Source organism: Biomphalaria glabrata, chromosome 8 (assembly GCF_947242115.1).
Source record: "Biomphalaria glabrata chromosome 8, xgBioGlab47.1, whole genome shotgun sequence".
NCBI lineage: Eukaryota > Metazoa > Mollusca > Gastropoda > Planorbidae > Biomphalaria > Biomphalaria glabrata.
In genome coordinates this window covers 40,650,190-40,667,063 of record NC_074718.1, presented here as the reverse complement: position 1 = coordinate 40,667,063, position 16,874 = coordinate 40,650,190, and the positions used below count along the sequence as shown (strand labels likewise).

Here is a 16,874-nt window from a genome sequence, read left to right as displayed (position 1 = left end):
TGTCCTTTTTTTAATGCACAGATTGGGTATATGGGTATTTGTTTACATTCTTTAACACAGAAGTTCCCAAATATTTAATTAAATTTTTGGAAAAGGAAAAAAAAAAGAAGGGCGTGTGTTGAACAGAACCACAACGTTCATTGTTTTCTTGTATTATTTTTTTTTTTATTTAAAAAGCATATTCAAATTAGAGAATAATAATTTATCTCGTTGACGAGAGTATATGTCTATGCAATATGCAGAAACCTCAAAACCAAGAAAAAAGAAAAAAAAAAAACAAGAATTCTAATGTTGTCGAAAATACTTTTATTTATTCAAAGGGAAACAATACTGAAAAGAATAATGGATGTATTTTTTAAAATTGTAACCTTTATTGGGAGTTCAATTCATACATATCAATTCGTTCTATAACTGAGCTCAGGTATCTTAGTGGTTGTTTCTGTTTTACTGCATTTCTGAGCAAACCCATTTTCACGAGATCGTGAGAACCTTCTTTTCTTTAGTGTCACTTTGTGTGTCTGGCATTCTGTTCCTGGCTCACAACCACAAAAGCCGTTATATTCGTCATAGGAATTACAAATATCGCCTAGCCGCAAGTATTGAGCACAGACTCCAGGATGTCCTGTGGCGACCAGACGAAATACATACATTTACGAAGGGAATAAATACATACATACAAGAAGGGAAAAAATACATACATACAAGAAGAAATAAATACATACATATAAGAAGGGAATAAATACATATATACAACTAGGAAATAAATACATACATACAAGAAGGGAATAAAAACATACATACAAGAAGGGAATAAATACATACATACAAGAAGGAAATAAATACATACATACAAGAAGGGAATAAATACATACATACAACAAGGAAATAAATACATACATACCAGATGGAAATAAATACATACATACAAGAAGGAAATAAATACATATATACAAGAAGGGAATAAATACATACATACAACAAGGACATAAATACATACATACAAGAAGGAAATAAATATATACATACAAGAAGGAAATAAATATATACATACAAGAAGGAAATACATACATACAAGAAGGGAATACATACATACAAGTAGGAAATACATACATACAAGAAGGAAATACATACATACAAGAAGGGAATACATACATACAAGAAGGAAATACATATATACAAGAAGGAAATACATATATACAAGAAGGAAATACATATATACATACATAGGAAGTTTGAGACTATGTCACGAGTCACGAGTGCAGGACGTTTGAGACTATGTCACGAGTGCAGGAAGTTTGAGACTATGTCACGAGTGCAGGACGTTTGAGACTATGTCACGAGTGCAGGACGTTTGAGACTATGTCACGAGTGCAGGACGTTTGAGACTATCTCACAAGTGCAGGACGTTTGAGACTATGTCACGAGTGCAGGAAGTTTGAGACTATGTCACGAGTGCAGGAAGTTTGAGACTATGTCACGAGTGCAGGAAGTTTGAGACTATGTCACGAGTGCAGGACGTTTGAGAATATGTCACGAGTGCAGGACGTTTGAGACTATGTCACGAGTGCAGGACGTTTGAGACTATGTCACGAGTGCAGGACGTTTGAGACTATGTCACGAGTGCAGGAAGTTTGAGAATATGTCACGAGTGCAGGACGTTTGAGATTATGTCACGAGTGCAGGACGTTTGAGACTATGTCACGAGTGCAGGACGTTTGAGACTATGTCACGAGTGCAGGAAGTTTGAGACTATGTCACGAGTGCAGGAAGTTTGAGACTATGTCACGAGTGCAGGAAGTTTGAGAATATGTCACGAGTGCAGGAAGTTTGGGACTATGTCACGAGTGCAGGAAGTTTGAGAATATGTCACGAGTGCAGGAAGTTTGAGACTATGTCACGAGTGCAGGACGTTTGAGACTATGTCACGAGTGCAGGACGTTTGAGAATATGTCACGAGTGCAGGAAGTTTGAGACTATGTCACGAGTGCAGGACGTTTGAGACTATGTCACGAGTGCAGGAAGTTTGAGACTATGTCACGAGTGCAGGACGTTTGAGACTATGTCACGAGTGCAGGACGTTTGAGAATATGTCACGAGTGCAGGAAGTTTGAGACTATGTCACGAGTGCAGGACGTTTGAGACTATGTCACGAGTGCAGGAAGTTTGAGAATATGTCACGAGTGCAGGAAGTTTGAGAATATGTCTCGAGAGCAGGACGTTTGAGACTATGTCACGAGTGCAGGACGTGTTATGTCGCGAGTGCAGGGAGTGAAATGAACTCTATTATTGAATTTTTAAAACATGTATTATTTGAAAGAAAATGCTGAAAACTATTGCCTTGTAAAACTTACTGGGATTGTCATCGTAGTCAGCATCTCGTCTGCTCATTAATGGATATAGACGTGACTTCTGGCAGCACTCTCCTGGCTCACATTGGCTGGTCTCATTACAGTTTATACCCACAGAGCCCACTGCCTGCTGTACAAACTGAAACAAAAGTAGGAAATAATGTCACAAATAATTATAGTGTACTAGATCTTCAAAATAATAAATAATAATAATCTTCTTGGGCGTAGCCGGGGGGTTCTTGGGGTTCAATCCTTCCCCCCCCCCCCGAAATAAAACTCTCCTCCCCCCGTAAGGGGGATTGATTTTTGTGACAGATTTTTTGCTTTAATTTTGTTTATTTTAGGTGAGATATTAATATTAAACCATCACTTGCCCCAGGGCAGCGAAGAGGGAGTTTTCTAGTTCTATAAAACAAAACAAACAAAAAATATAATGCAAACGAAAATCTCCGAATTCCAAGAGCATACTTAAGGGGGATTTCGATTTTAATTAAACCCTGGCCGAAATTTTTTAAAGATAAAACCCACTCTTCAATATAATACTAAAGCATAAATCAGCCACCAGTTTCTATGAGCAGTAGCGGCCTTAGGGTGTGGCAGGTGAGGCAACCGCGCCAGGCCCCGCGTCTGAGGGGGCCCCCGCGATCGGAGACCTTTTTGTTTTCACCAACTTCAATATTAATGGATCTAAAAGTTTGCGTATTTATTGAGAAACGGAGCACTTTAAAATTTTATCTCATTGTCCTTTCTCATCAATGTTTACATTGAATAATAGATACATGCGTGCACAGTTACCACGTTCAAGATTTAGGTATATGATGATGTGTGTGTAACACATGTGTGGTAGTATAATCAGAAATCTTGATTATCCACGGCATCTCTCTTTGATCAAACCAGGGCGATTAGTTCAGCTGACGATCGCTATTCTTATCTGTAAATACTGCCTTCGAAGAACTTAATGATGCTCTGATAGATGTTGAAAGGACTTTGTATCACGGGTAATCCTCCCCCCCCCCATCAGAAAAAAAAATCCTGCCCATGCTTATTATTATCCATAAAAAAAGTTTGTCTTACAATTTTTGCCTTAAAAGATACAGTAAAACTATAGAAACACAATACGCATTCACTCAAATGTAACATGTGAAATGTTTGGGTCCGACAGATCAGTTCTATTCCAATATTTGATTGCCAAGGGAAATCTAAAAATATCAAACTTTTTGGGTTATCTGGTGTGCGAAATAATCAATTATTGATAAGCGAACCATAAGCGAACTGTTTCAATAAACCATCCAACAATTGTGTAGCACTTTTTAGCACTGTAAAATCACATCTGCAAGCTGGCATGTAGAATTTATTTTAGGCCAAATGAACTTTTAACTGGCAACTGGCCACGTCGTATGCGGAGTCCTTGACATTGTCTCATTTCAAAAGTTCAACCATCTTTGTACTTTCTCGGGCTACTATTAGGTTCCATTAAATCGACACCACATTTCTTCATATCGTTTTGACTTCTTTATCTCTATGAGACTATTTATCTTTTACAGTTCTGAATTTAGTAGCCCTAGTCAGACTTTGTTATAGGGTGTCCTTTTCCTCTTTAGGAAAACTTTAATGATCTTGATAAATGATAGACTAATGACACATGACAATACTTGTGCACTCAATGCTATTTATTTTTCTCTTTTTCTTACTTTTTTATTATTAGTTTAAAAATTTGAAAGAAAAAATTATTCGGTGGAGGTCCCCTTATGAGTTTGAGGTCGTTGGTGGCTACAAGGTCGTCAATCCGGCTCTGCTTGTGGCACTTACTACCTGTGAATATGTAGGGCTTGAATCTCTTTACTTGTGATTTTTCTTTTAGTAATTGTTCAGGTTTGTGCTGTCAGGTAATTAATAACCCAATGACAACATTCTCAGAGAAAGACTTAGACTTAGGTCCTCCCGCGCCGTTCGGCGCATTGGGCGGCAAGCTGTCTCCATAAAGATCTTTCATTGGCAATGTCTGAGGCCTTCTCCCACCTGGTGTCCACTGTTCTGAGGTCCTCCATGAAGGAGTCTAGTTGCTGCATTAAAACAGAAGAGGGAACAACAGAGTTTTTTACCATCGAGACAGGTGTGAGACAGGGGTGCATCTTATCTCCCTTCCTTTTCCTCCTAGCCATCGACTACATAATGAGGAGAGCAATGAACCAGCCTGCCTTTGGTATTCCATGGCATGAACAACTCCGATTGACGGACTTGGACTTTGCTGATGATGTTGCACTACTCGGGGCTACAAATAAATGCATTCAAGAAAAGGCCGAAGAGCCTAGACAGAGAGGCATCCAAAATTGGCCTCCGCATAAACTTGGATAAGACTAAAATTATGCGAGTGGGATATAAGGCAAAGGGTGTCCCCGTCAGACTTGGCGAATCAAAGCTTGAAGAGCTGGACAAGTTCACGTACCTTGGCAACATCATAACAAATGATGGAGATGCTTACCATGATGTAGCGTGCCAAATAGGAAAGGCAGAGAGCATTTTCCAAAGTCTGCAGCCTATTTGGATAGCCAAGCCATTGGACTCGAGACAAAAATACATCTTCTCAACACAATCGTCATTCCAACTGCTACATATGCATGTGAGACGTGGAAGTCATCTGTAAAAATTGAGAAAAGACTAAATGTGGCTCAACAGAGATGGCTGAGACGGATTTTGGGAGTCAGTTACACAGATCGGGTCTCAAACAAGGAAATCCTATGCCGAACTGGGAGTCGAACACTTAGTGAGGTTGTGACTGAGCGTCGCATGAGGTTTGCGGGACATGTTCTACGTCAAAATGAATTACGCACACCAAGAGTTGCGATAACATGGAAGCCAAAACAAGGAAAGCGCAAACAGGGACGTCCTCGTAGTAGGATCTGGACGAATTTTTCTGGGATACCGTATTCTCTAACTATTTTCCATAGTGATTCTCGGTGGACACTATCAAACGCTTTTTTTGAAGTCCACGAAACTGATCGTTAACCGTTGTTGGTACTCAAGACTTTGTTCTATGATATTTCGTAGAACGAAAATCTGCTCTGTACATGATTTCAGAGAAGGAATACATTTTAAAAATTCTGTGAGATACCATAGGTTACTTTTTTTCGAATGATGACCGGAAAAAAATTAAACTAAAAAAAAAACTTTCAAAATTTGATTAATTTTCTGCTAGATCTTAGTTGTTTCACAAATGTCCATAAAAATAATGTAATTATACCCAATACATTTTACACTATACTAGCCAATACAGTTTATTAGTCAACACTTACGCAGACAGCAAAACATAAAAATGTCCGAAGTATGGTTGTCATAGTGAATTTTCCAATTACCTCTTGCTGAAGATCTTTACATTGAAGACTTGAATGCCAAGACGAGTTGCTTTATTCATCTAGACCGAGTAATTATGTTTTAATGACAGACTCACCGATCGGACCGTTTTCAAATTCTACCGGATATTCTCATGAGACTCTGTTATGATCCTTCGTATTCCGTTACTTATCAAATCAGTTTCTTGTCTTCTGTTGTCGTTGAGACGTAGGCTGGCTGGGGGCGTTCTCTAACATGTTAGCTCGTTCTAATTATACACAATAAATCTCATCATTGTTATTTATTGGAGCCCTGTAGCTAGTGATACATCGTCACTTACTTAAAGACACTTATTAAGTATTTCCGTGACATTATATGCAAATTTTACAAACTGAAAACAAAACTTGTTTCTAAGATGATCTCCCTGTGTTCAATGCTATGTTGTTTTACTGTCAACATCGAATCAAAATGATAGGAAAACTGTTAGGACAGTGGGAAGAATAACTCTTATCTCCGAATTTCTTTTTACGCTCCCTTTCCTTCCTGCCCCGTTTCAGAAATATCGTTGCTATCTTTTATCATAATCTTAAATGAATAAGACTATGTGACCCAGATAAATCCCCTTTATTTTCCAAACACTACACACTTACATCACTAACTACACATTAAATGTATGTTGTTTTTACTTACACACGAGCGACATGTGAGTTACACATTAACTACACCTTGCTTACACATCCCATTTCACAAAAGATTGATTTCCAGTTCTACGTTTTAAAGTACATTGTATGTAATGTATGATCTATCTGACGTGCTTGAAAGAAATGCAACGACTACACTTGTATTTTATGAAAGCATACTTTTTGTATGCTGATATATGTTAACCATTTTTACAACATAAAAAATGTGTGTTGGTCTAGGGCAGGTCTCAATTCTTTTGTAAAGACCGAAGAGAATACCGCAGCTAAATAGTTTTTTTTTTTTTTTTTGTTTTCTTTGAAAAATTACAACGGTCAAACTAGAGTTTTCACCATGTGACCAACGAGCCAGTAATTCTTTTCTCAGCGATATACATCAACTGATAAATTTATAGGAAAACCGTTAGAGCCGTTTTAGAAATCAGCGTTCCTGGTTCCAAGTTCCATGAATTTCTAACTTGAATAGAGGTATTATAAAAATGAGACAACTAAATACTATGAATATAACAGTTTTATTTTCATTACTTTATTTTACCATCGACATATATCAACTGCGTGAAAAGTGAAAAAAAAAGCAGTGTTATGCGTCTTGTTTTTCACATCTTGAGATCCACTGATCCCCAGGATTTTCGAAAACGAATGACCTGGCGCTCACGGTGGATATCTCATAGGCGTGACAGTATGTACCAGGGGCACAGCTGCATTCGCCATACATTTTGTCCAACTTATTGCATGGGTCTCCTTCCACCTTGTACTTTTGGCATGTCCCTGGGTCTAAGAAGTAGAGAGTGTCGGATGAAAGGACAATACACTACACACAAACACACACTACACACACACACTAAACACATACGTCTCACATGCACCACCACACAGTGGCGTAGCTATGGTGGGAGGAAGGGAGGTCCACATTTGAAAATCCCCCCCTGGCCCCCACTTGGGGATGGCCTCTAAATAAGTGTTTTTACATTAAATATCACTCCTTTATGTAATGATGCCAAATGTCAAAATGCAGGGGCCCCCTAAAGATGTCAAGACACCCGGGGCTCCAAAGCCCTAGCTACGCCACTGCACAAATGCACAAACAAAGACGCATGGAAGTGTATGTCGACATCTTTAACTGTAACATTAATAATTACTATTTGACTATCTATCTGTCTGTCTGTCTATCTATCTATCTGTCTGTCTGTCTGTCTGTCTATTTATCTATCTGTCTGTCTGTCTGTCTGTCTGTCTGTCTGTCCGTCCGTCCGTTCGTCCGTCCATCCATCCATCCATCCATCCAAACACATACAAAGATTGATAAACCAGATTCGACTGTATACTGAATCATGCCGTATCGACAATCAATAGGACCTAGCTTGCCGAACGAACGTTAGATGATGATCTTTAGTTTGATATTTCTTCTGAAGCATAGATCTAAAAAATAATCATCTTATGAAGAAACTAACCATAAAAACAAAATTGACCTCTATTCGCTTTTTATTATACAAGTGTTAACAAGGGATTGGTGTGGTCAGCACAGGCACTCAAAAACACCGAAAGAAACATTCCATATTTTTTTTTTAAATCACATCATGAAAGATTGAAACTCAATGATTTTTTTGTCAGTAGCTAGGTTACATCTTAAAGGTTTTAAACTCTATACATCTTAGTTCTTAAGCCGAGGGCATCACCGGCCTAGACCTTGATACCAGGATATTAGGGGGAAATTTTTAGAGCACGCAACTGAAAAATACTGTTCGACAGTGTTGACCCTGGTAAGGTACTGAGTTTTGTCCGAGAGGTGGGGTTGTCTGCGAAGATTTGATTTGTGAAATTGTGAACATATATAATATTTACAACAGAACAGATGTTTATTAAACTAATACATTTTTACTATCTTAACTGTGAATAGACCTTGCTTTTAATGTATAACTGTATAAAGTTTAGCTCTTGTGGTATGAAGGGAGAGTAACCCTTGAAGGATTACGGGCACGACATGGCCTAAATTTTGCCAATGTGCCAAAAACTCAAACCCAACCCTTCATAACGAAGCTAATACTTAACCAGTTAGAATATTTACATAATATGTAAGAGTCTCAATTCGATCATGCTACCCCTAGTTGGCATTTATTGAATTGTAGCACCATGGTAGACAGCCAAACCACTGTAGGCGTATGATATTTTAACTTATAAAACTTTAAATAGCTTAAATAACGTCTTTGTAGCAGTACTAAGTATAATTTTTTTATTACAATGTAAAACAAATTAAACTAGAGTTAAATTCAATGTAGTAGACTTTAGTAATAATATAAAATGGTATTTTGAACGAAATCTATTTCACTACAAAAAAAAAACCAAAAAAAAAACTTCCTTACACTCTGGCATCCTGGACTATTCTCCCTCATTCTTTACATAGCTGACCACATCGACGCTTATCTTGCATCATTCTCACTGCATGGCCACCAACCAATCGCTAACTTCTTCTCACCGTCGCCATATATAGATCCTCCTTCGTGGTCGAAGATGAGCACATTTCTCATTTCCTATGGACTCGAAGATGGCTATAAAGTTCGATCCTTCCTATAAAAAGCCGGCCGCTTACGTGGCACGGGTGGGTTTGGTCAGTTGCAGATAGGCCTGCTTCTTCTCTCAGCTTTTTGTTGGTTCAGCGCTCTTTCGCCCTGGCCACCGTCACCATAGAAACACACTCACACACACACTACATTATATAGCATCTATTGATATCTACCTGGTTTGAGTGGCTGGACAATACTAGTCAATGAGTTGCCCTGTCTCTTGCTGGCCAACATGAACTCACTCAGTATCTGACAGCACTCACTTGGGTCACACTGGGAGTCCACTGTACACTTCTCGCCAACAAGTGCCTGGGATGTTCAGAGGTCAAGAGGTCGTAAAGAAAACAGCAAGTTACATTATGTAGAGCAGCGGTTCTCAACCTTTTAAGCTCGGCGACGCCCTTTTGCAATCCCCCACTCTGCCGCGAAACCCCCTCCCACAGCAATAGAAGAATAGACAAAAACAATCCATATTTTCGATGTTCTTAGGCGACCCCTGGCAAATCGTCAATCGACTCCCAAGGGGGTCGCGATCCACAGGTTGAGAACCCCTAGTGTAGATGCTCCTAAAAACCAAACCCGCTTAAAGTCTTGCTATTACCGTAATTAGTATGAGCTAATCGTATGGTAATACAACCAGAGATAGTTACAATCCTGCCAATGTACCAAAAATAGGTCCCATAGCATACCAATAAAGTCCTCAATAATATTATGTGGGAGGAACTCGCGCAAGAATAGACAAACTGAAAGTGCTGATATGAACCTCGCCGTCACAGGGTCGTCCTTACAAATTGCGGGGCCCAATTTATTGAATGCTTGCGAGGCTCTTCTTCTTTAAATTACTTTAAAGTCGATCATTGTAGCAACATTTTTTAAACAACAAGCAACTCTAATGCAATAGGCGCCAGTGGGTTAATTAAAGTTATGTCAGTCGTTTGATACATTAAATATGTTAACCCTTTAAGTCCTACATCTTTCAAAGCCTGTGACAAGAGCTATGATTGACAGTGTGGTACGCTAAATGTAATCAGCGAGGTCCCTGTCAAACGCGGGGCCCAATTTGGAGCGGTCAAATCGGCCTAAGGCCAACCCTGAGACCTATCATATAACCCTAAAAATGTGGAAAACTTTGAATCAGCTTGTCTAGTCACATCAGAATATTCCCGGACTCAAGAAGAAGCCAATACCAGTGACTTGTCTGGGCGCATCCATTGTCTTCCGAGACAGAAGGAGCCACATATATACTAATTTACTAGATCTATATAAAAAGACCTTTCAAGCACTTACATCCGCCAAAAAAATTAAAACCACCACAACATAATGGTCATCATGACCTACCTGTGAGACTACTATAATCGTAGCTAGCGTCCAGAGGAGTCCTAAGTACATTCTGGTGAGTTGTCTCGAGTAAGTCCAGTTTGTTACCTAACGCCCAGCGTCATTAGTAGCACTAGTTATATACCAGTAAGTCAAATCCTCAGATAAGAAACTGATCATCCTGACCTCGAAACCAGAACTAACGTGACCAACAGCTCTCTACACTTTGTTTCTTTAAAACTTCTACTTTAATGGCAAAGTTCTAGTTCTAGATCTACTTACGTAGGTATTTCCCCATTTTTTGTGTGGAATCTAAAAGTTAAATATAGTGACCTTAAGTTTTTGTTTTAAAATGTATCTACTGTTTCTGAATAAAGAAATAGAAGTACACATTTTAACGCAAGGAAAGCCGAACCAAAGTAGACGAGTTTAAAGTATATTGTTAGATAAACTCTACTAATGGGTTAAGAAATAAAATGCTAATTCCTCATATCTACTAAGACATAGTATTTGATTCTGAAGACTAACGATGAGTGCAGTACTTCATGAAGCTCTCTAGCTGTCTCTTTCAAAGACCTTCTGCTGCCTTCTATTTTCCGGAAATGGCGCCTCGTTTGATCGCTCATCTAGGCTTGTCAAAAATGAAGGCTGTTGGTATGCGGTCATTCCTCATACGGTATAAGTGCAGTAGCCGAATGGTTAGTAACAGGTCTGTCCACAACAGCCGTTAGCAGATTATGGTTACGCTACAACCTTTTCCTGAAAATTATCAACGTGCTAATAGTTGCAAAGGCCCAGACCACTCTTTACACTAAATGTCTTCCACAAAGACACAGAATTCAGAGACGGTTGGGAACTACAGGTCGTAGCTTTTATTTAGGAAATTCTAAGGAACTAGAGCCCAGTCTACCCCGAGTCCGAATAGCCATTTTGTTTATCTGAATACAGAATGATTCAACCTAATTCATTTCAGCCTTCTGTATTTAGGAGTTTTTTAAGTTTCTTTAACCCAGAGCTTGAGTTTAGCCCATGATGTGCTCTACTGGTTTTGTATTTTCAAAAAACAAGTCTTTCTGAGATGGGTGATAGTGAAGAACGACATTTTGACGTATTTTACTTATTTTATTTGGAGCCGACGCTATTCTAGCTTTATCTCTTTCACCTCTCACCTCGCCTTGACTTTCTTGGTAGGGGTACTATGACAGTTCGTGTAACCAAATCTCTCCACTTTTCCTTTGTAGCCCTTCCACTGAAGTATGACTTTCGACAGTTAGTAAGTTGAAACCCTACCAAATTATTACTGAATATTTCATGGGTTTGTCGCCTAACGTCGAGAATGCTGAAGCATTGAAAATGCTGAAATACATAAAAATCTATGAATCCATGAAGTATTAATAGCAACGCAAGAAGACGAGTTCAGTTTGTAGTTCAGTCTGTTATCTATGTTTCTCGCACTGTAAGTGTACACTATTTTTTTGACCAAGACTATGACTGCTTTATTTATCATGTAGAAGTCAGTTTTGATTGTATAGACTTTTCTTAAAATTAAATCACGACAATTATATTTTAAAAAATCATAGAAAGATATCTCAAAAATAATGTTACCGGTCGTTGACTTTTATCATCTAACGACTTGTAGACAACTAAACCGTTGTAGGCGTAATATATATTAACTAATAAAACTTCAAATAACTTGAATAACTTTTTTATGAACAAACTAAATAGCTTGATTTATAATATAAACAAAATCAAGTTAATTTAAGATCAAACAAATGTAGTAGACTTTAGTAATAATATTCTTTAACCAAATATAACTTACTACAATAACACAACCTTTCAGTCTCACGTTCTGGAGACGTCCCCCCTAACTAGACCAAAGGACGACAATACCACCTATGTTGCATCATTTACTTCCAATTCCTTACCTATTCCCACTGTCACCATAGAAATACACACACACACACAAACCATAACAATACAGAAAGATTCATTGTACCTAACAAATCATGACTCAATTAAAAAAAAACAGCCAGTTAGTCAATTAATTATTGGTTATAAATTATTTTATTAGATATCGAAAAAGAAAAGAAAATCTAAATTATAGAGAGAAATAGTTGTAAATGTGTAGTTCTTATCCTAAGATAAGCCTTTTTTTTTCAAAACGAATTCATATTGTAAAAGTATTTTCATTTTAGATTTTTTTTTTATTCTATACAAGTACATTTGACTTTTCACTACACGTTGTTCATTTATCAAAATGAATTGAATCACAACACTCTACTAACTCTTCCATGTAAGGAGCTCGCATTGCCTGCCACGATTTGTGGAAACTTCTCTAATTTCTCCTGCTCACTAACACATAGTCCTCCTCTACATCACATTTTGTCTACGTTTTGCGCTGACTTGTAGTTCCCAGAATTAAACGTTGTTACTTCCTGGCCCTGGGGGGGTGGGGGGGAGGGGGAGGGGCGGTGGCTGAGCGGTAAAGCGCTGGCTTCCAAACGGGGGCCGGGGTTCGAATCATGGTGAAGAATGGGATTTTTAATTTCGGGATCTTCGGGCGCCTCTGAGCCCACCCAACTCTAATGGGTACCTGACATTAGTTGGGGAATGGTAAAGGTTGGTTGGTCGTTGTGCTGGCCACATGACACCCTCGTTAACCGTGGGCTACAGAAACAGACCTTTACATCAACTGTCCTATAGACCACAAGGTCTGAAAGGGGGAACTATACTTACTTCCTAGCCCAACCTCTCACAGGATGGCTGCGGGAAAAGGTTTGAACCCAAGACCATCGAGACGACAATAATAATAATCTACACCACTCGGCCAGGCAACTACCCGTGACTCCAAGAAAAACAATGTGAATAACTGTGAAGTTTAGCATTAGTTTGTAAATATTGCATTAAACACCTAAAACGAAATGAAGACATTTAGATTCGCGATATAGAAAAAGCACAGGACACATAATTTGACAATAAATGAAATAAAACATACAGAATTGAGATTCTATAAACGTTTCAGTTTTTCTTTTATTTGTATTTTTAGTAGTTTTTTTTTTCGCATTCAATGTCTATTACTTTTATTTAAAGCGTATAAATGATTAGTGAGTTACACGCCTTGTTTTTCACATCTTGAGATCCACTGATATCCAGGACGTGCGATGGCCAATGACCTGACACTCACGGTGGGGATCGGGATCTCATAGGTGTGGCAGTAGGTTCCAGGGGCGCAGCTACAGTAGCCATTCATTTTTTCAAACCCGTTACATGGGTCCCCCTCTATCTTGTACTTTTGACAGGTTCCTGGATTGAGATGGAGTCAGTGTTAGTTCAAAGGACAGAACACGTCACACGCGCACAAATTGTGCATGCATGAACACAAACATAAGTACACAAACACACACATCGTCAAGGTGGCTGAATGGTTAAGTGCTTGGTTTCCGAACCTGGGGTGCTGGGCTCGAATCTCGGTGAAGACTGGGATTTAGAATTTCAGGATTTTAGGACGCCCCCTGAGTCCACTCAACTTTAGTGGGGGAAAGTAAAGGCGGTTATTTCGTAGTGCTGGTCACATGACACCCTGCTCGTTAACCGTGTACTACAGAAACAGATGACCTAAACATCATCTGCCCTATAGATCGCAAGGTCTGAAAGGGGAACTTTTTTACACACATCGTCAAACATGTATCATACACCAAGTCACAAATATGCCATCTAATTGAACGTTGGTAAAGCGGGTCGACCATTATTTGTAATGTTAAAACTAATTATTATAACTTGTCAAATATCTGAGTAATTATACTATATAAGTACTTGTTTAAAATTATTTACTTGATTGCGTCTTCTCTGAGCCTCGGGGTTAGAAGCCACAAGGATTAGAGGTAAGAATATTAGACTGGCAATTAGATGCACGGACTATCCAGTGCACTTCGCTCAAAAAGTGCAACTATTTAAAAATAAAATTTTTCTGCTGGTGTCACAAATTATGTTTGTGTATTATAGGGATGGCTAACTTGTGTCTTACCCCCAGGTGATGAGAAACTGACCATGGGTAGCTCTAGGGGTATGAAGTCAAGGTCGACAAGTTCTTGCGGAGAGAAGCTGTGCTGATATTTTTTTATTTAGAAGAGAGAGAGGCAGAGAGACGGAGAGATGGAGAGAGAGAAAGAGATGGAGAGGAGAGATGGAGGAAAAAAGAAAGATAGAAAAAAAAAGAAATAAGAGAGATGTAAAAGAGAGAAGGGAGGGAGAGGGAAGTAGAAAGAGGAGGAAATTAATTAGGGAGAGAAGTTGGGATGGAGAGAGAGTAGAGAAAAGAGATGAAGCGAGAAGAGAGAGAGGGAGAGAGAGAGAGTTTTTAGTTGTAGAATGTTGTGTGTGTGGCTTTTGTTTCTGTTTCCCGTTGCAAGCTGTTACTTATCTGCTCTGTACAAAGTCTACTGTTCAACACAAATCTTGATGACAAAGTCCAGTTGTTCCCTCCTCCAGTATAGTGAGCTGTGTGAACAAAGTAGCTCAACCTAAAGAAACTCGACCTTGTAGCTAAAGACTGGATTCGGGTTTGGAATATTCTCGCCAGTGATCGGACCCTAGACAGACGCACCAGTACAGCCCACCCCAAAGCAATAAAGATAGAGGCAGTTTGTGACACTGGACATCTAGATTCTAATGAAGAGTGCTTACCACATTTCCACGTTTCTATGGTCAACGATTCATGAAAAGTTCATGTGATCAGCGCAATGTCCAAACGATTGTATAATAAAGAATAATTAAAATACGCATATTTAAAATGGTTAGAAGACCTCACAAGTTCCTTTAGAAGCGCCATGTTGTCGCTAATGATATCTTCTGTTGTTACCTGATTTAGTTGGCTGGATGACTGTATTCAGTAATGCATCCTGTCTCTTGCTGGCCACCATGAACTCACTAAGTATCTGACAGCATTCGCCTACATCACACTCTGACTCCACCATGCACATCTTGCCAACAAGAGCCTGAGATATTTAGAGAGGGTCGGAAAAACAGCAACATATTTTTTTTAAAATTAACATTGAGTCTAGTCACAGTAAAAACACGTTTGAATTTGTAAAATGTATCTAAGGAGAATAACTCTACATTACTATACATATATCTCAATATTGTAAGATCTATTTCCCCTTTTCGATTTCAAACAAAATTAATTTCCAAAAAAAAAATAACTCATTGTTTTTTTTTCTCCCACACCCATTCTCAGATAAAGTAGAAAGGCTAAAACGTTAGCCAATTTTAGTTAATTAATTATTGGTAAATAGTTATTTTGTTTGACATCTAAAAAAGGAATTAAATTGTACATTATTTAGATATATAGTTGTAAATGTGGTGTTCTTCCCGTTACTAAAGCTTTTTTTTTAAATTTATGATTTGCTTATTTAGAATGTACAGCAGTGCGTGTCCATTGTATACAAATATTATCATGTGTATCTACCTTCAGTGAAGTCCAGTAGGGCGTCGGCGCAGTAGGCGCCAATATCCCGTAGGTCGTTTGCAAGGCTTTTATCCAACAACCAGGCCTGGACATGGGGCTCTCCACCCCTGTCCTGTCTGAGGGCTGCCAACAGTAGACGGCCATGTTGATTGAATGGGCCAAATCGGACCGTGCCGTGTACACAGCGCACCGTCCCCGTTCCTGGGTCCACCCGCTATAGGTGGCCGAGAACAGTGCTAACTGCGGGGAGCTTGTCTCATATTCCTATACTGTAACCGCCACTTTTCCGTGCAGGGACCACCACTCCAGCCACGGGTCTATAATGACGGCCCCTTTTGTGGAATGGTGTGGCGGACTTTTTGGACTGGGTTCCGGGCGTTCTTTTCATCCCAACCCCGAGTGAGAGAGAAAAAAAAAAGCTCACCCAGGGAAGCCCGACCTGGCCTGGTTCGCTACTCGTACTTAGCCTATCTAGTTCCACTACTAGACGTTTCCACCGGAGGCGCCACGCTGAGGCGACGGGTAGCTGGAATCATCCGGTGTGTATCTACCAAACTAATTCACTATATTAAAAAAAAAAAAAAAAAAACTTTTTTTTTAAACAACTCAACGGACATCTACCGGACATTTAAAATAGTCGTTACGAAAAGTCATGGTGACCTACCTGTGAGGTTACAATAGCCGTAGCTATTGTCCAGATGAATGTAAGGTACATTTTGATGCTGCAAGTTGCCTCAAGCCCAGTTCGTTCCGTGACGTTCCTTGCAGTCAGTAAAAATTGTAACACAGAAGTAAATCAAAATCTCTATGACGTTCCGTGCTGTCAGTAACACGTGTAACACAGAAGTAAGTCAAAATCTCTGATAAGGAACTTACCATCGCAACACGGAAACCAGAACAGATGTGCTCAAGAACTTTCAGCACTTGTCCTTGTTTAATTAGAACTCTAACTACCATCTCATCATCTCATCTGTATTTAAGTTGGTATTTACTGCTCATTGTTTTTGTGGATTCTATAATTAAAACAAAGCGAAATAGAACAAACAAATATTTAAAAAAAATAATTTAAAAAAATTGATTGATACAAACCGTTGTTTTAATTTTTTACCACTTTTGTATTTGCTATGTTATTATTCCCTTAGCCTCCTGTGAGTTT

The 16,874-nt window shown here is 38.9% G+C and overlaps 4 protein-coding genes across 4 annotated transcripts in view; 1 reads left to right on the top strand and 3 right to left on the bottom strand.

Moving 5' to 3' along the window:
• The window catches only part of LOC106057354 (gamma-aminobutyric acid receptor subunit beta), a 220,201-nt gene that overhangs the window by 143,648 nt on the left and 59,679 nt on the right, over positions 1-16,874 (top strand). The window lies entirely within an intron of this gene.
• On the bottom strand, positions 306-5,829 carry LOC129927690 (uncharacterized). The gene is made up of 3 exons (XM_056037851.1): positions 5,642-5,829; positions 2,352-2,487; positions 306-622 (listed from the first exon to the last, which is right to left on the bottom strand). Exons 1-3 carry the CDS (start codon positions 5,681-5,683, stop codon positions 396-398), a joined length of 405 nt encoding a protein of 134 aa, XP_055893826.1. The 5' UTR covers positions 5,684-5,829; the 3' UTR covers positions 306-395.
• On the bottom strand, positions 6,901-10,406 carry LOC129927691 (uncharacterized). Its single transcript, XM_056037856.1, has 3 exons — positions 10,276-10,406; positions 9,111-9,246; positions 6,901-7,150 (listed from the first exon to the last, which is right to left on the bottom strand). The coding sequence occupies exons 1-3, from the start codon at positions 10,324-10,326 to the stop codon at positions 6,957-6,959; spliced, it is 381 nt and encodes a 126-aa protein (XP_055893831.1). The 5' UTR covers positions 10,327-10,406; the 3' UTR covers positions 6,901-6,956.
• On the bottom strand, positions 13,254-16,562 carry LOC106057365 (uncharacterized). Its single transcript, XM_013214534.2, has 3 exons — positions 16,383-16,562; positions 15,113-15,248; positions 13,254-13,557 (listed from the first exon to the last, which is right to left on the bottom strand). Exons 1-3 carry the CDS (start codon positions 16,431-16,433, stop codon positions 13,364-13,366), a joined length of 381 nt encoding a protein of 126 aa, XP_013069988.2. The 5' UTR covers positions 16,434-16,562; the 3' UTR covers positions 13,254-13,363.

Coding starts and splice junctions, on each gene's coding strand:
- LOC106057365 (XM_013214534.2), bottom strand. CDS start 16,433: ATGTACCTTACATTCATCTGGACAATAGCTACGGCTATTGTAACCTCA. Junction 15,249..16,382: donor CGGCTATTGTAACCTCACAG/GTAGGTCACCAT, acceptor TAAATATCTCAG/GCTCTTGTTGGCAAGATGTG. Junction 13,558..15,112: donor CATCCAGCCAACTAAATCAG/GTAACAACAGAA, acceptor ATCTCAATCCAG/GAACCTGTCAAAAGTACAAG.
- LOC129927691 (XM_056037856.1), bottom strand. CDS start 10,326: ATGTACTTAGGACTCCTCTGGACGCTAGCTACGATTATAGTAGTCTCA. Junction 9,247..10,275: donor CGATTATAGTAGTCTCACAG/GTAGGTCATGAT, acceptor TGAACATCCCAG/GCACTTGTTGGCGAGAAGTG. Junction 7,151..9,110: donor TGTCCAGCCACTCAAACCAG/GTAGATATCAAT, acceptor TCTACTTCTTAG/ACCCAGGGACATGCCAAAAG.
- LOC129927690 (XM_056037851.1), bottom strand. CDS start 5,683: ATGACAACCATACTTCGGACATTTTTATGTTTTGCTGTCTGC. Junction 2,488..5,641: donor TTTTATGTTTTGCTGTCTGC/GTAAGTGTTGAC, acceptor CTTTTGTTTCAG/TTTGTACAGCAGGCAGTGGG. Junction 623..2,351: donor TGACTACGATGACAATCCCA/GTAAGTTTTACA, acceptor TGGTCGCCACAG/GACATCCTGGAGTCTGTGCT.